This window comes from Haemaphysalis longicornis, unplaced genomic scaffold, assembly GCF_048455015.1.
Source record: "Haemaphysalis longicornis isolate Haplotype H1 unplaced genomic scaffold, Haemaphysalis longicornis Haplotype H1 scaffold_14, whole genome shotgun sequence".
NCBI classification, from domain to species: Eukaryota; Metazoa; Arthropoda; class Arachnida; order Ixodida; family Ixodidae; genus Haemaphysalis; species Haemaphysalis longicornis.
In genome coordinates, this window is record NW_027526245.1 from 21811923 (window position 1) to 21836283 (window position 24361).

A 24361-nucleotide genomic window follows, 5' to 3' on the forward strand; every position below is an offset into this window, starting at 1 on the left:
TTGGGCACAGAAAAAAAAATTTATCTGATAGATGTCAACGACAACAAAAAAAAGATACACAGCCGTTTCATTTCCTACTGTGCGATGCGCGACTATTACTTACGTAGGCTTTTCTCATTTGTTTATGATCAGTCCTCCCACAAATGCATTATGAGAAATTGCTGGGAACATTATACTTGTGCAATTTTTCGGAGTAATTATTTGCAGAAACTTAAAAGAAATTATTCGTTGTGGTCTGGAAGTCTTGGGTCATATGACTTGGAAAAAAATCTCGGCCCTTATGTTCTTACGATCGGCTTGTCACGCTTCGGCCACGCATTTTCGCCGCTTTCTTCTCTTTAGTTTCTTCGTTTATTTAGCTCGAATTACTTGGGCAGCTGGATTTGGGATATTTTACGCTCTCATCCCAGATTCAGAGTTTTGTGTGGCTTATGTGCCCCTGTTCTACTCCCATGCTGACAAGTTCACGGTCATGCGCCACGCACTAGCCAAACTTTTTTCCCGCCGCCAGTAGCGAAATGGTGTAGCCCAGTGTTAAGGCATACGCCTCCTGAGCCCAGGTCTGACCTGGACTCGGTTATCGTGAGGACTCGAATGAGGTTTATGGCGTGCGCAATCTATTGGGCTTATAATCATTGTGTTTTTTTTCCTATAGCCCTCTTCGCTGTGCAACAGAGCGAGCGACCGAGAAGCACGAAGCAACAGATGGGAAAGAGCGCGTAGATGGGCTATCTTCGACTGCTCAGGGAGCCGCCTTCGCAACGCGGACATAGTTCGTGGGCAGGCAACGAGACTAATTGGGGATGCTCGTCCGGCTCTGGCTCGGGCTCGAGTGGTTGACCCAACCACGGCTTGTTCGCGTCGTTGAATTGTCGGCCAAAGAGGAACGCATGGCGAGAACGGCGACGAAAACCCTATACTACCGGATAGTAGAGGAAGTTACCCGCAAGGATGCCGCTGCTCAAGCGGGCTGATATGACCGCTGTGACAGCTAAAGCACTAAGCACAGTACGCACTGAGAAACACCGGATTGCAGACTGTTGGTGGTGGCGACTCATTGTGAAAGGGCAGTGGAAATTAGGGAAAAGGATCAACACAAATTGTTGCGCATACTGAAGGGGAATGCCAAAAAAAAAGAGACAGAGGACACTAACGCTTGCATGACTTAAATCGTTGCTGCAAGAGCATGCGATGGATGGTTATTGCTGAGCTTGTGCTAGACGAAGTTGCAAGACCCTGGCTCTTTCGAAGTCTATATTGGGCGGCTATCACGGAGACGTATGTGCTTGACCTCATAGCATCATCCATCGTTTGGTAGACACTATTTCCAAAATATAAACTCCATAACCACTGCAAGTTCTTCTTGGCGACGTAGACTTTTTATTGATTTATGAAACCAAAGCGTTAATTTGCGCCACTTTTTGATTGATAGTGGGAGAAGCGCTTTGGAGTAACTGCGTCAGTTCGGTCACGGCTGGCGACCGTGACTGAAGAGCCTCTGGCGAACATCAAGGGGCACAGAACGAACTGCACTCCGTAGGTGCGACGCTAGCAAAAACATTGAACACTGTTCTGCAGAAAGACCCCTTCCGTGCCGCTACAGGTGACACTACTGCCGTGTAATAGAAGAGAGAGATGTGTAGTTTAGGGCTGATTAGGGGGGCCCTTTTGCGATAAACATTTCTGGTGAGGAACTCTTGTTGTAAGCAGCGCCCCTGGCGGCCGCTGTGTTCTCTGTGCTGTGCATTTTCTTTATTTCTACCGCCTTTTACATTTCCATGCTTTGAGAGAGAAAGAGGGCACCGACCAAGTAACGAAAAAGAAAAAGAAAAACTTAAAAGACGTTTCGGCTCCCGCACGGGAGCCTTGTTCACAATGAAATTTATTGCAGAGAAAAACGGCCTTAAGTAGGCTTTAAAACATGACGTAGGCAGCGTGCATACATTGGGTGCAAGTTTCCGATGTTGCGATTGAGGGTGTTAGGCGTTGTCTGTATTATTAGCGATTCTAAATTTAATCTTGCGGCCGAATTCTTCTCCGTAGTGATGATGCGTGCATTTTCCCAGTCTATCTCGTGACCCGACAGCTCCGCATGTTCGGCGAGGGCATTCGACGCCACTTTTTTCGTCTTCACATCATAGCAGTGCTGTTTTAGGCGCTTTTGAAAGCAGCCCGTCTCGCCTACGTACACAGAGTTGCAGTTTCCACAAGGGACCTCATATATCACTCCGGGATATCTTTCTTTAGGAAGCTTATCCTTTACGTGGGTCAATGTGTGTCGCAGCCTCTTCGATGGCACGTGTGCCACGTGCACATCATAGCTGCGCAGAACACGAGCCAATGCTTCGCTTGTGCCAGGGACATAAGGAATGGCAGCCCACTTCTTTTTAGCGGCACTGGGCGTTGTCTGCAGAGCCATCCTTCTTTCCACGGAGGAAACAAAGGCGTCAGGGTAGCCGCAGCCCGACAGGTCCTGATGTACCCTCCTGATGTACTCCTGATGTACTGTAGGTCCTGATGTAGGTCCTGATGTACTCTCAAATGTACCCTCCCGACCAGACGGTTGTCCGTCAAACCCTTGACTTCATTTCCATGCTTTATAGTTTCAATTTAGTGTATTGAGCTATGCATCTGAAATATTAGCAATAAAATTGTCCTTGCTATTCTTACACCTGGATATCGCTGATGCAAACAGCGACGCGGTTTCGCTGTAGCAAAACTGTGAGTTACATGAGGTTTTCGGGGGCAAGTGCGGCGCGGCACCGGGGTTTCTATTTCGAAACGCTCGATCTAAACACTTCGATCCAGGTGCCTTGGAGGCTTAAGGCGCTACGTCAAGTTTACGTCTTGGTGTTAAACGTCACATTGTATATACAGCAATTATGCTGGTGGGTGCCTGTATGCGACTCAGTGAAAACGATGACCCCCTCTAGTCAGCCCACATTCGTCGCTATCCACATAGTAGGCGCAATTTTCCCGTGGGTAAAAAAAACTTCGTTATATTCTGAGGTTAGTAAACCAGCTTGATTGCGAACAATTTCTTGCTGGGTTTGCCACCCCTAATATTTCCTTCCCCTCACCCCCAATAGCAGTGGGAGACACTGCTGTCTAGCCCCTCCCTCCCGGATCAGCTCATGATCATAGAGAGGGCAGCCGTAGTCAAGACGGCCAATGGATTCCCGTGAACGGGGAACCACTCCGACATGATCTTCTAATCAATGCTCCTAATAAAAGTTGTTCTCTCTCTCTCTCTCTCTGTTGCTGGGTAACCATTAAACAGTAGAGCCTCTTTGCACTCTCCATATGTATTGCTATTTAGAAGCGACAGATGTATAAAGCACGGATAATGGGGAAGAAGATGGACACAGTTGTGAATTATTTATTGATAAGGTAAGTTGTTTGCTTAGCAGAAATTAAGGCACGCAATAAATGACAAAATGACCTGAAGTTTTACTGCAAACGCAAAAGGAATGCGACGCAATTATGCCGTGTTATGTTTGGAATTATCCGATGCGCTCAAGATGATTGATTCATGGGTCTCCTTTAGTTGCTTGTCGAGTCCTGTTTTGAGTAGTTCCTAAAGCTTCCAATTTTGCTCGCCCAATAGATATTTTATGGGCAAATAAAATACGGTACGGCCTTGAACAAATTCGGAGCCGTTCAAAATGATAAATCAAAGAAACCTAATACTAAGTAACGTTGGTCGGCGCAGTGTTGTTCAACGCGTTTTTTTTCTGAAAACGACCTCCAACGTATCTATCGTACATATTACTATATTCACTATAATGAAGTTACTTAAAGAACAAGAACTCTCAACATACCCCGTAAGAAGCATCTAGGAGTGTGATGGACGCGGTTTTTTTCCGTCTCCTGATTGTATTGTCACTTATTCCCATAAAACTCAGGACCATGAAAACTACCGCGGTCCACTTTAGCGTAGAAGACACAACTGTGGCAAACATCTGCGTCTGAAAAGAAAGGAAGTTATGAACTGGTAAATCACGCAGTAATATATGCAGTTTTTTTTTTTCATTTCATTTCACTTTATTTTCAATTCCAACATGATAGTTCAAAAGACTGCTTGGACCCATAGCCGGAGGCTAGTATAGGGTCCAATGTTGCGATACAAGGCATTCTAACAGGTTACAGAATACAAGATGCTAAACATTGCGAATATAGAAAAGAAGGTTAGGGCATTGTACAGACATATATATTCACATACTCAAACTTGGGTAAGATAACAGAAATATGCAATTTTTATACACAAACAAAAGAAAGGCAACCAGTAATAACAACTACACAGTAAACGTTCGCTGGACGTGTGATACTTGTACACAAGAGTTGAACGGTTTTGTTCCTATTAGGGGGGTGACGGAGATTCATTAAGGATTGCAAGGAAGTGTTTCTTTATGTTAAGAGGAAAGTTAACCGCCGATTTTATATCCTGGGGCAATCTATTCCAGATTTTGGTACCGACGAACTGTAGTCGTCGTTCTCCATATACGTTATTGGTAGGAGGAAGGTTGAAATTACCGGCAGCAGAATTCCTCGTAGGGCGGGATGAGGAGCAAAGAATGGACGAATGGACAGGGCGGTTATACCTTATATGATTAATGGCAATGGCTGTTTTCTGTTGACGCAAACTGTCCATTGGTAAAATTTGTAGTTTACTAAACAGGGGTGCGCTGGGATGATCATGGCTTGAGTGCGTTATTATTCTTAATGAGCGCTTCTGCAATTTTCGTAAAGTTTCGTCCTATTGATCCATTTAACACAAAATTTGCTTGAACCGTAAGTGCCAGGGGCCGTAAAGGCACAGGCCTTTCTTCTTGAAATCAACCGGCGGGATGTACTCGGAACGCGAATTGACTCCAAAGTTGGAAACATGGCCTTACTCTATTGCGCTTTCAGTTTTATATCAAGCTTGCTTTCCGTTCATTCGAAGACAAAGGCGTGTAATGTTGCGCCGAGCAACCTGCTGTTCAACGGCACTTCAAGCCGTTTGTCAGCAATAATGCGACGGGCACGAGCGTGGCTAGAAATTTAGATATGAAAGTCCAAACTGATGACTATCAAGGGCGAGAACCTGTGGAATTAAGCAGTGCATTTTCTTGCGCTGCCCTATAGAAAGTGTACATCCCGAAAGAATCGGTCACGTCAATTCAAATGTCCAAGAATGTAATTGAAATTTTCCAAAGCGTCTTCGTAATCTGAGCCCTTTCCTGCCGATGCATCTATAATTCTGTTCCCACTGCTCCACCATCGACATTTGTGCCGCCGGTTACTGTCGGAGGTTCGCGTGGAACCTAATTTAGTTTTAATAATAGTAGTATTTATTCTTGTGTCATAACCATCATAATCATCACTATCATCATCTCCAGCCTATCTACGCCCACTTCAGGGCAAAGGCCTCTCCCATTATTCTCCAATTACCTCGGTCCTGTGCCAACTGTGACCAATTTATCCCCGCAAACTTCTTGATCTCATCTGCCCATCTAACTTTCTGCCGCCTCCTCCTGCTACGCTTTCTTTCTCTAGGGATCCACACTGTTACCCTTAATGACTAACGGTTATCTTGCCTTCGCATTACATGCCCTGCCCACGTCCATTTCTTCTTCTTAATTTCTACTAATATGTCTTTAACACCAGTTTGCTCCCTGGCGCACTCCGCTCTCTTCTTTTCCCTTAATGTTACACCTATAATTTGCCGCTCCATTGCCCGCTGAGTCGTTCTCAATTTAAGTTGAACCCTCTTGGTGAGCCTCCAAGTTTCTGCCCCGTAGGTGAGTACCGGTAAGATGCAGCTGTCATACACTTTCTTCTTCAGGGACAATGGTAGCCCGCTATTCATTATCTGAGAATGTCTATTTCATCACATTATACCCGCATTTCGAGAAAAAGCTTAAAATAGCTTAACTAGCCTTGAACACCTAGTATTTTTTTTCCCGGCAAGCAGTAAAAATGGAGCACTGTAAAAATGTTGGCACCCACACTCGTCTCCTAAACCACAGCAACAAAAACAAAAACCGGTATATACAAACAAAGGTAAATCATAAGAAAACGAAATGACGGGGGAAAATAAGTCGCAAGTCTTTTCGACAAACGCTCAGAGGAAATCGTTAACAGTAGCATTCATTTTTTCGAAAGTGTTTGCTGCTTGCTCATTTAGTGTGGCTGGGAGTAATGAGGGGGATGAAATACGCAACTTCGCGAGAAAACTCTTGACTCGATTGTCGCCGGACAGGAGCGGTTGGAGGTCAACAGGAGAGGCCTTCGTCATGCAGTGGAACTGAGCACGCTGCTGCTGCTGCTGATGATGATCAGATCTAATCAGATCAAACTTTGTTTTCCTTGAGCATACAAGGAGGGGGCGGTCACAAAAAGCTGCACTACATGGCAGCTTCGTGGGGCTATATTCGACAGCAACTGGCGACACCAGTTGGTCATACCGAAAAAGGAACTCTTAGAAGTTCGGTGTACAGGTCGGAATCGGGAAATGCGATCGGAATGGGGCGTGTAAGAAAAATGCAGAAAACAAACAAAGAAAACAAACACAGAAAGACACACGTACGGGATATTACCACAATCGTAAAGACTAAGTCGTAAATCGCCTAGAACGTGTTAACATGACACTTCACGTGTATATATACATTGCAGGGCAAGCATGATGAAAACAAAAGAACAGGCTTCATGTTTTTATCATGATAAAAAAAACAAAAAAAAACATCCCATATAAACAACACCGGCTTTAATAGCCTAATAGACATTTGCAATAATATAACAATACAACGAGACAGATGCGTAAACTTAAATCCAGCATTCAAACAGTTATCACAGGACGTAAAGAATACAAATTACGTTTAACACAGATACCGCAACCGAGCATAGCTGTAAAAAAAAATAAAAAAAAATTCAAAATTAGAGGAATAATATTAAAGCAACAATTCTCGCAAGTTTCGCTTGGAGATGCGTGAATGGTCTACTTCAGCCACATTCAGGTTACTTAAAGAGAAAAAGGTAGGCTAAATCTCAATGACTGTAAGCCGTAGTTGTTTTTTTTTTTTTTGGAGTTGGCGTGCACCATGCCTTGGTAAAACGCGTGTTGTACAGAAAAGAAATTTTTCTTAATCCAGACAACTCAACGTAAAATGGGCGGTTGATTTTTAACTGCATTTTTATATGTTTGCATTAAACGAAAGTGGTACAAACGATTAATGTTAATTATTTTCTATCAATCGAAAATACAACATGGGCTACAACCCTTACAAACCTCTTTTGCAATAGATGCAATTTATTTAAATTTATCCGTTTGAATTGTCGTGCCCCCGACTAACTGGCCATAGGTTCGGTGGGAAGAAACAGGAAACTGCAAATTAAAAGCTTTATTTTTTCAGGTAATATATAAGGTTCACTTCAGGACGTGTGACAATACAGTGCAGATTATGAATATATCAAGCAAAAAAAAAACAGGGAAAAATATAAAAAATATATATATAAAGAAAATAACAGGGGACTTAATACGCTTTATTGCGGTGGTCCTGTTTTATTTCGTCGAACGTTATGACTCAACGAATCAAAAGGTTTGCATGAATCAATGTAAGTTCCCAGTGTAAATAAATTGTCGGCAAAATTTTGCAGTATTGTTTCTTTTTGTTTAGGGAACGCAGTTCTTGTAGAAAAATGCCTGGGAAAACTAACTGTGTTGAAAACAGTGAAGCAAACTTTTTAAAGAGATATTTATACAACTGACAATATATAATCCTTTCAATCGCCTTGAAAAAAAAAGGCAATATTGAAATCGGCCGATAATTTTTAAGACATAATAAAACACAACTTTAGCATGTTGCATGCGATTTGTAAATACTCCATTTGCCAGGTGTAGGTTAAATATACGAGCTAATGGTAGTACTAAAATGTCTACGATGTACTTCAGGTGTTTAATTAGCATATTTTCTGCATCGCAGCCGTTGCTATTCTTGAAATTAAGAATTGCAGCTATGACTTCGCTTTATTCTCTAGGATTCAATATTTTGGAAGTTAAACAGGAGCGTTCTTATGCGACATGCGAATTGTTTTGGCAAAACTTGGAGCTTGCGAATTGATTCACGAAAAAAAAGTTGCAGAAATCTATGTTGTATCGTAAGATATAAGGCACGATAGCGGTACTTCGACTCCCACGGAGCGTTTTCGTACGCACCGGCTGCAATTCCGGCTTATGCTTTCCGATCCGAGAAAAACTACCAACGAGGGATCCTAAATCGCTGTGGCCAAGGAAAGACAAAGGGTCTCGGGCTTCTGTGGTGAAAAATGTGAGCGTGAAAGATTACGGAGGCGAGGTCAGTTTGAGCGGGATGCGCCACTGTCAGCGTTTGAAAATGCTAATTCTATAATATCTAGGCCGAGCTGAACAATTGTGCTTTTTGCGAAGAGGGAGAGAGAGAGAGACAGAGTAAATATATTTGTTCAGAAAGAAATGGTTTTGCTTTTGGAGATGGCAGGCAGCCCAATGGTGGAATTTGAAGTTCAAGGCCCCTGATGCAGCAGAAACTTCCCTTATCCTTCCAATCATCGCGCACTGATCTTGAAGTAAGGGGCTGGTTAAAGCTGCTTTGATGTTTCGAAGAAATAGGATATGTAATGTTCATGTTCAAGTTGATGTCTCCTAACCATACTCTTGCACATGGCTATGTTACGTGCAAGAGGGTGGATGTTTCCTTGCTTTTAGAAGAGTGTTAAGTGAATGTCCGATGTTCCCACCTCAACGCACACACGTTCGCAGATTCTTGTGTTTCTTTTGGTCCACAGAGTTCTCGATTCTTCGGCGCCGAAACCTGGTTATAGCAAGGGGAAAGATCGCGTTCATAGGCATAGGATTAGGATTTCTTCTTAACGTTTTTAGAGTGGGCCAGTGTGGTAATCGTGGTGCGAGTTCATCTGCCTCTTGGTCAATACGTCATTCTCTTCCACACCACTGTGTCCGGGTGTCCAGGTGACGTTAACTTATTGCGTTGTGGGCATAGGTCGGCAAAACAGAAAGAACTCACTCAAACTCAATCACAATTTTTTTCATTCACGCTGTACTCAATCAAACTCATACTCAAAAAGCTCGTCTGTTCAAAAAATCACTCGTACTGACTCATCAAATACTCATTTGTAATCATACTCATCATCATCATCATCATCACCACCAGCCTATCTACGCCCACTGCAGGGCAAAGGCCTCTCCCATTATTCTCCAATTACCTCGGTCCTGTGCCAACTGTGACCAATTTATCCCCGCAAACTTCTTGATCTCATCTGCCCATCTAACTTTTTGCCGCCCCCTGCAACGCTTGCCTTCTATAGGGATCCACTCTGTTGCCCTTAATGACCAGCGGTTATCTTGCCTTCGCATTACATGCCCTGCCCACGTCCATTTCTTCTTCTTAATTTCTACTAATATGTCTTTAACACCAGTTTGCTCCATGACCCACTCCGCTCTTTTCTTGTCCCTTAATGTTACACCTATCATTTTCCGCTCCATTGCCCGCTGAGTCGTTCTCAATTTAAGTTGAACCCTCTTAGTGAGCCTCCAAGTTTCTTCCCCGTAGGTGAGTACCGGTAAGATGCAGCTGTCATACACTTTCTTCTTCAGCGACAATGGTAGGCTGTTATTCATTATCTGAGAATGTCTGCCATATGCGCCCCACCCCATTCTGATCCTTCTAATTATCTCTGCCTCATGGTTGGGATCTGGGGTCACAACTTGGCCTAAGTGGATATATTCGCTTACCACTTCCACTGCCTCGCCACCTATCTCAAAGTGCTGTGCTGTCCCGAGGTTATTGATCATTACTTTAGTTTTCTGCATATTAATTTTCAGGCCCACGGTTATACTCTGTTCGCCCAGTGCGGAAAGCATGCTTTGCAATTCGTCCCCCGAGTTACTTAGCAAGGCGACGTCATCAGCAAATCTAAGGTTACTGAGGTATTCTCCATTAACCCTTATTCCCACCTGTTCCCAATCCAACGTTCTGAATACTTCTTGTAAGCATGCTGTGAATAACATTGGAGAGATTGTGTCTCCTTGTCTGACACCCTTCCTTATAGGTATTTTACTGCTCTCCCTATGGAGGGTGATGGTAGCTGTAGACCCATTGTAGATATCCTCTAATATTCTTACATAATGCTCATCTACCCCCTGGTTCCGTAATGCCTGAATGACCGCTAGGGTTTCGACCGAGTCAAATGCTTTCTCATAATCTAGGAAGGCTATATAGGGGTTCAGTATACTCAGCGCACTTCTCTATCACCTGATTGATCGTGTGAATATGGTCCATTGTTGAATAACCTTTACGGAACCCTGCTTGTTCTTTAGGTTGACTGAAATCTAAGGTTGCAGAGATTCGGTTAGCGATTACCTTGGTAAATACCTTGTAGACGACTGAGAGTAAGCTGATCGGCCTGTAATTTTTCAAGTCCTTCATGTCGCCTTTCTTATGGATTAGGATGATGTTCGCGTTCTTCCAAGATTCCGGTACCATTGCGGTCATTAGGCATTGCGTATACAGGTTTGCCAGTTTTTCAAGTACAATTTCTCCGCCATCCTTCAAGAGGTCTGCTGTTATCTGATCCTCACTAGGTGCTTTGCCTCCTTTCATTTCTTTCAAGGCGTTCCTTACTTCTTCGGTCGTTACTGGTGGGATGTCTATCTCCTCTGAACTACTGTCTCGTTCGGCATTATCCTGTATGTCCCGGCTACTGTACAGATCCCTATAGAACTCCTCGGCCACTGTCACTATTTTATCCCTATTTGTGATGACATTGCCTTGCTTATCCTTAAGTGCATACATCTGATTTTTCCCCACGCCAAGACGTCTCTTCACTGCTTTCACGCCACCTCCGTTCTTTACAGCGTATTCGATCCTCTCCATATTATACTTCCGTATGTCAGCTGTCTTACGCTTATTGATTAACGTCGAGAGCTCGGCTAGTTCTATTCTGTCAGCTGCGGTAGAGATTCTCATGGTTTGCCGTTTCCTGATTAGATCTTTCGTCTCCTGTGAGAGTTTACCAGTATCCTGTCTAGCCATAGTGCCCCCGACTTCTACTGCACACTCCGTGATAATGCGTGTAAGGTTGTCGCTGGCTTCCTGTGTCGTAAGCTGGGCTTCCTCGTTAAGGGCGGAATATCGGTTCTGCAGCGCGATCCTGAATGCTTCTACTTTGCGTCTTACTGTTAGCTCATTTATGGGCTTCTTTCGCACTAGCTTGTTGCGGTCCCTCCTCAAACCTAGCCTAATTCGAGATCTTACCATACGGTGGTCACTACACCTTACCCTTACGAGCACTTCCACATCCTGCACGACGCCAGGGTTATCGCATAATATGAGGTCTATTTCATTTTTGTGCTCCCCATTCGGGCTCCTCCCGGTCCACTTCCGACTCTCCCGTTTACAGAGGAAGGTATTCATTATGCGTAGGTTATTCCGTTCTGCAAACTCGACCAGTAGGTCCCCCCTGCTATTTCTACAGCCCAGAACATGGTTCGCAACTGCCTCGTCTCCAGCTTGATTCTTGCCTACTTTAGCATTGAAGTCCCCCATAACTACGGTATACTGTGTTTTTACTTTAGCCATTGCCGATTCCACATCTTCATAAGAGCGTTCCACTGCTTGGTCGTCGTGGCTGGATGTGGGTGCGTAGCCCTGCACCACCTTGAGCTTGTACCTCTTATTGAGCCTAATTACAAGACCAGCTGCCCTTTCGTTAATGCTATAGTATTCGTCTATGTTGCCAGCTATGCTTTTATTGACTAGAAATCCCACTCCCAGTTCTCTTCTGTCCTCTAGACCACGGTAACATAGGACGTGTCCATTTTTCAGCACCGTAAAGGCTTCGCCTGCCCTCCTAACCTCGCTAAGCCCTATTACATCCCATTTAATGCCCTGTAATTCCTCGAACAACACCTCGAGACTTGCTTCGCTAGATAAGGTTCGCGCGTTAAACGTTGCCAGGTTGAAATTCCATTGGCGGCCTGTCCGGATCCAGGGATTCTTAGCACCCTCTGCTACGTCACAGGTCTGACCGCCGCCGTGGTCAGTTGCTTCGCAGCCGCTGGGGACTGAGGGCCGAGGGTTAATTGGCGTATTCATGGGAGGTTGTGGCCGTTACTACACCAGGGTGGCCAATCCTGCTCTGGTGAGGGAGTGCATTGCCGGCAATGGTCGCCGGGGTCAGGCCGCACCCCAAGCCCGTTTGTGCAATTCCATCAATACGCGGACTTTTTTTTTGTTAATCCGGTGGGAATTGTCCGGCACCGGGATTCGAACCACGGTCCTTCTGCACGCGAGGCGGGTGTTCTACCTCTACGCCATCGCAGCCACCCTACGCTCACTTGTACTCAAACTCATTTGTCCTCACGAGTATTCGTACTCCATCTGTACTCATTAGTACTGAATCTTACTCATGAGTACTCACTTTGTACTCATGAGTACTCAATCTGTACTCATCATTTCTCAATCTGTACTCATGAGTACTGAATCTTCTGCACTCATGAGTACTACTCATTCTGCACTCATGAGTACTACTCATTTAGCACTGATGAGTACTCACTCAATCTGTACTCATGAGTACTCAATTTGTATTACTCACGAATATTCCACTTATCTGCACTGTTAGCTAAGTTTAATTGAAACGTTTTAAACATTTTAAAATGTTTAATTGATTAGAAAAACACAGGTTACATATATATCAGGACAGTGGAAGAAAACGCCTGACGCGGTGCACTGTCGTAGGGCGACTTACTGCGCGAAGGCACGTACATGTGAGAGAGCGAAACGGAACGTAAGCACTCGCGTTGCGTCTGGCGTCTCCTCTTTATTCTCGGGAATAAAAGAACGAAGTGTGGGCCGGGTCAGGCTCAGGGGAGCTCGGGGCTTGTCGGTGTGGTCGTGTCCGTAAACTGCGGTTTTCTGCATGTCTTCGGGTGGCAACTTCTGAATGAATGAATGAATTTATTGACAAGGAAAGGAAAGAAAAGACCACCAGCAGGCGTAAATTGTCACACCTGAGGGTAGACACCGGAACGCCTGCTGGTGTGGAGTTGGGGCAGGGATGAGATATTAATAGAGAGGAGAGACAGAGGATAGCAGTGACATGTTTACAGAAGACAGCTTTTGTCGTCCGTTTTCGTTTCTGGGCGCGATGATACTCTCGTAATCGTGCTCCGAATCCGAATTGTGCCTGCCCCCAGGCACAATGAAGTGTTCGCGTAGATTGACGTCCGCTCGTATCCAGATCACAGTTTGCTTATTCACAGATGTTCGATGCTGGCGTTTGTTTTTTGTTGTTCCGGATACTAGAAACTTCGTTAAGAGGGTGTTAGTCTCGTTTAGTTTCGGTGAATTTCAAATCTGCTTGATTTTATTGTGTGTGTGCCGTGGGATTCACTTCGTCAGACCTGAACTTGGCAGTGTTTACGGCGTTGCGTTAGCCGCGCCGCTTCAGTCGGCGATTGTGTTCGTGTAGCTCGTCGCGTGCTTGATGCATGTGGGGGCGTAGACGTCCGGTTTGTCCGGTGTCGAGCTGCGCTGTGTAGGGATGGCATAGTTCGGCGCGTTGGGGACGTTGCTTGAATTGACGTGTGCGTTGCGTATGGTGCGGGAGCCGTTTGGCTTTTCGTTTATAGTGCGGTAGCGTGGCGGTTTCGTAGGGTAGCATGGCTGATCGGTCAAAGTCCTTGCGGCGCCGTGCTCGCAGTCGCCGTGGTTGTTTCGGAAGTGAAACCGTTGTGGCGGGGAAGCGGGCGTATTTCGTGCCGTCCGTTCGGTCCCACATTCCTTGGCGTCGCAAGCGTGACTTCATCGTTAGGGCATTCGATGCCTTCATCTGGATCGGATTCATTCGTTGCCGTTCTTGCCGTGTCCGTGTCGTCGCTCAAGCCCTCGTCTTTTGCCCGTTGTTTCGAGAATGCTATAATCGCTATCTCTCCCATATAAGCAGGCTCCGTTCGTCCCGAGTCCGCTTGCTCGCGGTTGCTTCCTCTTGTACGAAATAGTGTTTGTCGTGTGAGTCTCGGTCGGAGCGCGGGTGCCGGGGATCTTGTTCGTTCTGGCTCGGACATGCCGCATGCGCTGGCCGTGTCGTTGCTCGCTGACGGACCTACCTCCATGAGTGTTATGTCATTCGTCCGCTGGACATCGGGCTGGAGCATCGGGTGTCGGAGACCTCGTACGTTCCAGTAGGGTTGAACCGCGTGCGCTGGGTCTTTTGTTGCTTGTGGCCAGGTGGTTTCTGCGGTTATAACATTCGCTGGCTAAGTCCGGATAGCAGCAGTGGGAGCGGAGATGTCGCGAATAGCAGCTTCCTCCGTGCTCCGTGCTCCAGGCTTGGTGGCGTTCCGTGCGCTGTGCATTTCATTCGCCGTGGTCAGCTCCACTGGTTCAAGTTTGATGTCGTTCGTCGCCTATGGTGCGTTTCGTGCGCTGAGCGTCTCGTTTTATCTAGGAAACTCCCCTATAATTGCTGTGCGGTCGTTCGCCACGTATGGTGCATTTCGGCCGCCGTGCGTCTTGCTCGGTTGTCGTGGCCATATCCACCAATCCGGATGTGATGTCATTGGTTGCGTGGACCAGCGCCGGGACAGGACGTTGAAAAATGTACGTACTGGCTCCGTTGCGCTCCGTGCTCTCAGGGTTCAGTTTGTGTACGTCTGTACCGGAAGAGCGCGTGCCAGGAACGTGGTGCCTTCTGGCTCGTGCACGCTGCGTACGTTGCGCGACTCGTTGCTCGTTGCTGCAATGACCTGCGCGTGGGCGATGAAGCTCGTGGGCGATGTAGCAGAGCAACGTGTGTTCGTGATCTCGCCAGAAATGCACTGACCTTCGATGCGTTTCCGTAATCGTGGCGATTACTAGGGAGAGGTCCGGTGAGCCCGCAATCACAATTTTGCATGCATCGTATCGTTCGTGTGTGTGCCGTCGTGCATTCTGCCTGTGTCCGGATCTCGTGCAGTCCAGGCACCGTTGGAAACGTGCCGCCGACTCTCGCCAGTTGTCTCTGAAAACTTTCTCGTTCATCACGGAGCCTCGATCCTGCTCTCAAACAGCGCCGCTTGCAGGGTCCTCTGCCGTTTGTTGTCGGAGGCAGCCTGAAGTAGCGTTGGCACATTCGTTCGTTTGGAAAGATGGCCTCTAGAAGACGCAAGACCATGTCGTCCTTACGGCAAGAACAGGGTAGCCCTCGTAATCGTAGTGCGCTCACCAACTGCTGTTTCTTCGCAGAGCATATGACGTAGCGTTCCGTTCAAGTCAGCAGTGTGTCGACCACCGCTGACATGGAGATTGGTGTAAACACAAATGCATCATCTGCAAAATATCAGCGGCAAAAACGCAACCGCGCAGTCAGCGGAGTACCTCCCGCAATCGACATCGCCTCGATATTTTGTAAATAAACAACATCAATACACGTAACGAGTTTGTGTTGGCCGCTTCCGCACTGCCGGTGCTTCTCGCCGGCTCGCCGCTCCAATCGGAGGTCGGAGCTTCTCCTCTCGAGCAACGAATTACCCAATCGTTGGCGGCAGAGGCGCGGTGATTTCGTCGGCTCATCGGGCAGATGGCCGCGATCTAAGTTCTACAGCGATTCCATTCACTCAATTTTTATTGATTTTATTATACTGGACGCGAAAACACGCCGGGGACACCTAAAGCGCACTGAGAGAGCTGCACTATCGCTGCTTGGGCGGATGAATGGATCATTTATTAACTGATATATTATAGAGAGGTAGCTTGGAGGCGGCGACCACGGCTGCGAAGTGGTGCAGGCCGGTGCAGGTAGCTCGAGCGATATTTTATTTATTTATTTATTTATTTATTCATTTACCCTAAAGGCCCTTACGGGCGTTACATAGGGGTCGCAATGAAAAAAAGAACACATTGCAACATTAAAAACAGCAACACCCAAAAAAATGCGAATACAAATACATTCATGTCGAAATGCATAGTTTCAAAAAAAGGGTACACAAAAGGCGCACAACAGTTATCCAATCCCTAAAATGCGAGGGTTAAAAAATGACCCAGGTTCAAAATAACACAAACATCGAACATTGAACCAATCTAAGAGGTTCAAAAATGACACAAACACTGGAAAATGATTTATACATTGAGGAATAACTGCAACTCTTTGATAAATGAGTCGTGATTACTGAGTGTGACGATGTTACCTGGGAGCTGATTCCAGTGACGAATAGCAAGTAAGAGTGGCGAAAAGAAAAATAGGTTGGTACGCGCGAATATTGGTTGAACTTTGAATGCATGATCCAAACGGGAAAAAACGCGACCAGCGGGTCTTATGTGCGAGGCAGCGAAAGAAGACTGGCTGTGGTATAGTCTATGGAAAACCGATAAAAGACTATAAAGCCGGCGTTGTTGTAGAGGTGGTAAGTTCAGGGATTGTTTCATTTCTGTTATACTTGATGTTCGTGAGTAGTTCCTGAGAATGAATCGGGCAGCTTTATTTTGGAGTGCCTCAAGTTTATTTACGAGATACGACAGAGGGGGGTTCCAGATTAGCGCTGCATATTCAATCTTTGGTAGGCCAGAAGCTTTGTTTGGTAGGCCAGAAGCTTTGTGGATGTGTTAGCTGAATGCAGATTGCGCCTAATGAATCCGAGTGATTTATAAGCTTTGCTGGTTATTGTATCGATATGGTGATTCCAGGTTAGATCAGACATTACGTGGACCCCCAAGTATTTTACCATGGTTACGGTTTGTACAGGCATACTATTGAGAAAATAGTGACGGGGCTCAGACGCGCTAGTTTTGGTAAATGTTATGGCGTTAGTTTTGGGCACATTTACTTCCATCTGCCAATCCCTACACCATTTCGTCAGTTGATTAAGGTCTGCTTGCAAGGATAAGAAATCTTGGGGGTTTTTAATTTGCTTATAAATGACGCTTGTTGCTGGTGGATTATATGGGACCCACGTCCCGAACATGGCAGCACATATGAGAAAAGAGTTAATGATTCGATGACGGGTTGCATTAACTACTGTCGTCTGCTTCGCCTAGGAGAGCGGTAATCGAATATCCGCCGCAGTGATAAGCCGAACGCATCTGTAGGCGGACCTGTAGGCAGACCGGCCGGCTGCCCCCAGCGCTATCTTCCCATCCACTGTCTCGAGCGTCGCGCGTGGTTCCTAGGCGCGGCAGCAATTTGCACTCGAAGCGCCTGCGTCACGTCCACGGTCGCATTTGCAGAAAGTGCCGGCGACGCCAATTCGACAGTGCTACGGCAGCTCTGCTCTGTGATATCTGTCCGACCGTCACTTGGTCAGCTTTGTTCCCACAAAATCTCGCATTTCGCCGCGGCCGCTCAACCCGAAACTGCGACTGGCAGCATCGAAAACGCCTCTAATAAACAACCGCCGCACGCTCTGATCAAATTAGGTTTCCACACGTGACAAGTAGGTGATTATATAGCTGCTCATCCCAACAAAAAAACCGAGATGCAAAATGTTTGTGTCAGTGCCCTTTTAAGTTATCACTTATTTTCGGTCGAACGCCACAACAGCCCGCCAGAAGCATCACACACACCAGCAACGATTACCGCACAAAACATATCTTCTGTACGAAAATACAACAGCAGCCCAACAACCTCTTGCAAGCATATTTTGAGGTAACCGCACAGCTGAACGCCCAGGATGTTGACCTCCAGCGCAGCGTCCGGGCAGGGCGACGGCACAGAAATCGCAAACTGAGAAATAATTACCCGCTTCCAGTTTGTCGAATCGAGGGACAGCTTCTCTTCCTTCATCATAAATGCACAACCTGACGCACAACGAAGCAAGACAGAGGTATTGCGAAATGGGTCGACAAAGGGCGGCAGTATCTATCTTCACAAAGACAACAGATCACGTCGACGTTACCCCTATTTCGCTCGTCCATTCCACTGCGTCGGAAGAGGCGGTTCCAGCAGAACGCCAGCTGCGGCCGCTGGTGTTTCCCAGTCGTCTTTCAAGCGCCACCCCTTAGGTGTAAAACCCCAATTATTTAATGATATGTGACTCCGCAATTTAATATCACTAACAACTAAGCTTGCAACCCGTCACGCGCGGATTGCAAGGGGCTGAAATGCAATGTGTATGTCAGCTCCGCTATGGTTTAACGTTCATTACTTGATTGGCTTTCTTATCGGGCCGGTGTTGCTGTCACGCTTTGGTTTATTACGAAAGAGGAACGGGTGACTGCAATACCTCGCGCTACGCAGAGCGAAGTTTCAAGTTTCACGGCGCAACCGCCACAAGTTCTCCCTCCCTGATGTGTTTACCTCCTGCCTAAGGCTTGCGTGTTCCTAACGGGGCGCAGGGAAAGGCGTCAGGGTGGCGCGCCGCTTCTTTCTTTCTCTCCAGGGATGCTATCACGGGGCTAGGAAAGGGGTATCACGGGGCTAGGAAAGGAGCTGAGGGCAACAGCAATGGGATACCTCTCATTGGTCGAGGCCGTGGGTTAACCGAGGTCAGCAAAACGAACAAACAAAAAAAATTCCCCCGCATTTCCCCGAAGGGGAGTATAAGGAAGTGCGAAGCACGGGGTGATGCTATGAGGGGCACGCGCTCGACCGCACCTGCGCTAAGCCTGCGCTCGACTAAGCCTACCGCGGTCGCACGTGGAGCCCGCCGACACAATGGGAAGGGAAGAGGAGGAGCGCACCGCACCGCACCGCAGCTGCGAAGCGCCGACCGGAGTGACGGGAGAGGAGGCGCAGTCACGTGAGAGAATGCAGAACTAGCGGGTTTGTAGTATCACGTGTACACCACGCAGTTATCAAGCCGCTATAACGCCGCTGAGTCGCAAACGCACGCCGCTGACGACGTAGTTTGAATGCGTAAAGATATAAAGCGCGTTACTAACTCTGATACCAGCGTCGCGTCCGTGGCTTAGTCGGCAGAGCGTCGCGCTGCGGCCGCAAATTCCTCGGATCGAAACCTGGCGCCGGTTGCGGTTTTTTTTTTTTTTTTTTTTTTAGTGTAGTGGCCTGGCTGGCGCGCCGAGAGAGGGTGTTGCGAGCTGGAGAGTAGTAAAGGGGCTTTAGGAGAGTAGGCGAGGGGGGAGAGGAGGTGCTATGCGTGCGCCCTCACGCGTCGGAAATCCGGCGCCGTTGCTAGGCACGGTAGCTAGCTCCGTTGCTAGGCTGCGGACGGAGGACGGCGGTGGAAGCAGGAGTAGGCCCGACTAAGAAGTGCTTCGCACTTAAAAAGCGGATTGTTCGCCGCCTTGTGCGGTCGGTTGCACACCCTTTCTTTGTACTTCCACGCTCGCGCTCCAGGTGCCGGCGCGCCAGCGAGGCGTCTCAGTGAAGAGGGAAAAAAAATCGCCCTTCTGATGCATTTCTGACGCCGCACTCTGGTGTTTTTTTATTCTTACTTTCATGACGTACGGTTTCCGTACTAGGTCGAAAGAGCGGCAACGTATTAATCGTTGTGTGCTCAACTGTACATACAAATAATGCACTGTCGACGCCGGTAGCGTCAGAAAGCTCACAGCTGTTATCCAAGCTGGTATGGCTACGGTTCCGTGTATAATTCATGTCTGTAAATAAGGACTCCCGAGACTCCATGTGTCTTCGAAGCGCGGGGGGTGCTGTAGCCTGAGAGTTTCTCTTTCATATCACTTTCATATTTATGTTTGGGTTCAAATATCTGTAATGTTTTGTTTTTGTTGAACAACCCTCATACATAAATAGGAAGCATGGTACCAGCTTTAGTAGCGAGGGAATATTTTGCCAATATGAAGCTCTCGATCAAGGATAATTTTATCTTTTCGCCGAGCAGCTGAATCGCGGTGCAGTTGGCCAGTTGTAGAGAGGGCATATTATGTACGTAAAGCTACTTAACGGCGACCCCAGTAGCTCCCATGTATACAGTGGGGTATGATATTAAGTTGCAATAATAAATTATCTTTATGACGGACGCAGACAGACAGACTGACAGGCCAACACTGTCGCCGTTAGGTGGCCAAAGAAAGGCTATCGTCTTTAAAACCAGCTGGAAAACGCGCTGCCGCCACTGTTTTACATTATGCGAACATTGCGCAACCGTACCACTCGCAACCCCCGCCAGCCCGCAAAGTAAGAGATAAACAGAAAGGCGAAAACCGGCTACCGCGCGAAAAGCCAAAGGGGGAGGTCCTGCCGCGAGAAAGGGACAGGACAGGGGCGCTACGCGTCGTTGTATCTATTTCCGTTAACAGCACGGTCAAAACCCACACGGGTCTGACCTTAATCACTAATTTTAGTGTGCGTGCGTGTGCGGTTAACCAGAGCGCCCGACGCAAATTTGCTGCACCTTGCGACGCGCCGACGGTGGGCCCGGATTCGCGTCTCGGTCAAACAGCCCGCGGCAGATGTGCCGCAACTTGGCGGCACACGGCGCCGCCGAGTCTACTCTCCTTTTCCCATCGAGACGGCCGCACCAAATCATGCCTGGGACGACCGGCCCGAGAAAGACACGCAGCGAGTAGACCCTAAAGACGGCGCCGATGAGTCGCCTTCCCTTTCCTGTCGTGGCTCGGCTGACGCAATCTCTTCGCCTTCAAACTGCGGCCAGTGATAGTCCTGATTGGAAAGATGCGAACCCCGGCGGTATAAAACCAGCCCTGAAGCAGCGGCTGTGCGGCGGCATTTCATCGGAGGCACTGAGTTGAGAAGTGCTATCGCCTTTGTGCTAGCCATCTAACGCTCTTGCTACCTTTGTATATATTGCATATAAATGCAGCTAAAATCACCGTCGGCTCGACAACTTCATCGCTCTGCTCTGCGCCGCGTCGAGGGAGGACTGAGCAGGGCAACGTCGCAACAGTGGTGACTGAGCAGTCCCAACAGTGTTTGTGTGTATTCGGGAAAGGGGGGGGGGGGCGTGGAGAGGGGTATCGCTCGCAGTTGAGGTGGTCGAGGACCGCAGGTAACCCAGTTGCTGCCGGTGCTTGGCAGCCTGTACAGCAGTGTCGAACTGCTCTGCCGTGCTTCGTGTACTCAAGAACTAAGTTTGCAGACGCGTTTTTCGGAAATGTGATAGCTTGCACTGACGTCACTGTATTGTCGTGTTGGTGGGTTGGTTGCGCAGTGGAAATCTCCAGCTCTTACCTCGAGCAGCGCGGATGAAGCTGACAGCGGTCTATCAAAAAAGTGCGGTGGCGTCGTTATGTGCAATCCACATGTTTTACGAGACGTTCCAACACGCGAGCATAAGCGACAATCCCGGCGTCTGGCGTTGGTGTTCATCATTACAAAACGATTCCTTCACGAGGCCTCCCACAGTTCGAGCTTAAACTCGGCAGTACTTGCTAGCGAGGGGTGGTCGCCCCGCCTGTAAACAGTAGTGAAGGTAGGGGAATAACAACCACCGAAATTCACCGTCATCGTCAGTGCCCTCATTACACGGTGGCGAATGGGGTTGCCACTCGTAAGTAAAGCCATTCGGAAACAATACGCTCCTCCAGCGCCAAGCAGCCAGGGCTCTTCGTCAAAATATGCGAGGATAAACAAAGCGTCGCACGCGTTCAAGTGGATATTATGATGTCCGATTCACAACTCACAAACGTGCTTATGTGTACCCGGATATTTTATTTACATTGCGGGGGCAAATTCCACCCCCGCGCTCGCACGTGGGGCTGTATGCTCACTTGTAAATGGCACTACACCAGACCATAGTACTAGTGAACCTGAGCAAAATTTTTCAAAACGGTAACGTAATAAAACCATATGGGCGCACGTACATCAGCCAAATTGTCGCTTGAATACGCACAGCGGAATAGTGCGGACAATTTCGGTGAGACAAACGTTACAAACTACGCAGTCGGTTTGATGCGAGTTACGTAAATTAACTTCGACTGTTGAAATGAGCGGTTCGGCTCACGAAACGACTACACAGCGTGACATGCGTCTGCGGAAACTTCATAAGACCGAAAAAGAGGGACTTCAGTACGCCTAGTGCGTGCATTCTTAGCAGCCTCCACCACCTCCCCCTAAAACAACTGGAACAGAGCAAGCGCAATGAAGCCGCCACGCGTTCACAGGCCGCGCAAACAAAAAGAACTGCGGCATTCAACAAGTGCCATAGGAGCAGAGCAACTGCGGCCGCGTTTCCCGCCGGGCCCACACCCCCTCGTTTTTCCCTCTTCACCGTGACCCCTTTGCGAGCGACCGTTTTGAGTTCGTCTCACGGTCAAAATTGCGAGGTTGGAGACTGCCTTTCACTTTCTTCTACGCGGGTAAATTGGTGGTGCTGTAGGCTTTGCAATACTATTCGGCTCATGATCTGCTGCTGCATGAGTCTTATCGTTGTGTTCGTTGTTGTTACGCTATTGTCTTATCGTTTCTTCTGATCTTTTTCTTTCGCTTCTCTTGGTTGCGCGTTTTATATTGTGGGCAATTGGTTAAAGATTTTCTTTTTTTTGAGATATGGAGTTCGGCAATACCGCATATCTCCAGAGCCACGCCGAACATTCTTCCGTCACTGTTATATGGCAGACCATCCGAACCCTTTTTTAACTGAATAGGGTTACTAGGCTCATTTTCGATACCCCCGTGGCTCCTGCCCGTCCGTTATCAGCCGGGCTGAGCAGGTGTTCATGGAAATACGTCACCGCTTACACCGGAAGATACGAATGAGGCAGCAAGATTCGAGGGCTCCGCTGAACCTTTAATCTGGCGCTATACGGCAACAGAAGTTCGAAAAGGAGCGAAATAATACAACGTCGGATACGAAAAAAAGAAAACGCGTTTTTGATTAAATAAAGTTGTTGTTCATCCTCCTCCTCCTCCTCCTCCTACTCCTCCTCCTCCACCTACCCAGGTGCCGCGCCTGCGCGGTGCAATATGTTCTATGCGCAGTCGGTGGTAGCATTTTCAGCAGACGCGCTCTCCAGCGTACCCGCAACTTGCGTCATCACACCAAAGCGTGTTTCCACCAAAAGATCAAAAATATAAATTTGCGGTAGTTTTTTTTTTGCTGCCTCCATAAGAAAAAAAGTTGTGGTGACGTTTCTGCGCAGCAGCGGCCTCTCAGCGATATTGTAGTTGAGGCCCGTCCGGCTGAACTTTAACACATGCACAGTATAAGTATAGGCATCTTTTGTACATAGCCATTTATTCATTTCTCCGCCATCTTCATATCTATCGACCTCTGTCCACGCTCTTTCCTCCCCTTTCCCTTTCCACACACCGTATAGCTGGCCAGATATACTACCATCAGGCCTACCTTTCTGTGTTTTTTCATTTCAATAAAATTCCTCTCTCTCTCTCTCTCTCTCCATTAGAAAAACCACCGCCGCGGCCGGGAATTAAACCAGCGGCCTTGGGCTCAGCAGCGCGACGCCTCACCCTCTGAGCCAGCGTGCTGTGTTTTCAACAGGGACTTATGCCGGCACCAACAGTGGTTGACCGAACTAAAACTGGGGACAAAGTATTAACGCTGGTCCCTCAGAAACCAATGTAAGCGTAGATTATAAGCCGAAAATAACTAAAATAAAGCCCACTATATGGGGTCTAATCAAATGTTTCCAAAATAGTTTTCAATATTTCCACGGTTTTGTTTCCGCTGAAAGCTGGGTTTGGTAAACCAAAGGTGGCGCCACGCGACCAAGTTAAAAACCACCGTAACAATACTTGTGAATACCCTCCCAGAGAACAGCCACGTAAGAATTCTTTGCGGGGTTCCAGACAACCCACCGCGGTGGCTCAGTGGCTCGTTGCGCTGCTGAGCACGAGGTCGCGGGTTCGATTCCCGGCCTCGGCGGCCGCTTTTCTCATGGCGGAGAAAAGCAAAAACGCCCATGTGTTCGAGATTTCGGAGCACGTTAAAGATTTCCAGGTGGTCAAAATTAATCCGGAGTCCTCCACTGCGGCGCGCCTCATCGCCTGCGTTGCGTCGGCGCGTTAAACCCCACAATCAATCAATTCCAGACAAGCGGGCAGTTCCCAACTCACAATCGCCAAAAAAAGAAAATCTTTAACCATGTTACTGCCCAAAGCAAAACGCCCAACCAAAAAAGAGCAAGAAAAAGAGAAAAGAAACGCTAAGACTCATGCAACCACTGATAATGGGCAGAGTATTGCAGAGCCTGCCGTACCAGAATTTTAATCGCACCAGAAAAAGTGAAAGGATCACCATCACCAGGACAGCATATAAGGCAATTTTGACCATAGGACGTACTAACAAAGGGTGGACCACCAGAGTAACAGAATAAACATGCATAGACGGATCTTGAATAAGGGGAGGGCCATTTACTCAATGGAGGGATGAAATCGCAGTATTCTGAGCAAAGAATGGACTAGGAAAGCGCGGACAATAGCGGGGGAAGGGCAACAGCAGAGGCCTTCA

At 47.5% G+C, this 24361-nt stretch overlaps 1 protein-coding gene across 7 annotated transcripts in view; it reads right to left on the minus strand.

Moving 5' to 3' along the window:
- LOC144165193 (multidrug resistance-associated protein 1-like) overlaps positions 1-24361 on the minus strand; it is a 333102-nt gene that overhangs the window by 250890 nt on the left and 57851 nt on the right. For 5 of the 7 annotated variants that reach the window (XM_077695307.1, XM_077695310.1, XM_077695308.1 and 2 more), the window contains exon 2: positions 3822-3968. The exons of the other annotated variants lie outside the window; for them this stretch is intronic. In XM_077695307.1, the coding sequence (XP_077551433.1) occupies positions 3822-3962 (141 nt within the window). In that variant the 5' untranslated portion in view covers positions 3963-3968. The remainder of the gene's footprint in view (positions 1-3821; positions 3969-24361) is intronic. 7 annotated transcript variants of the gene reach the window in all.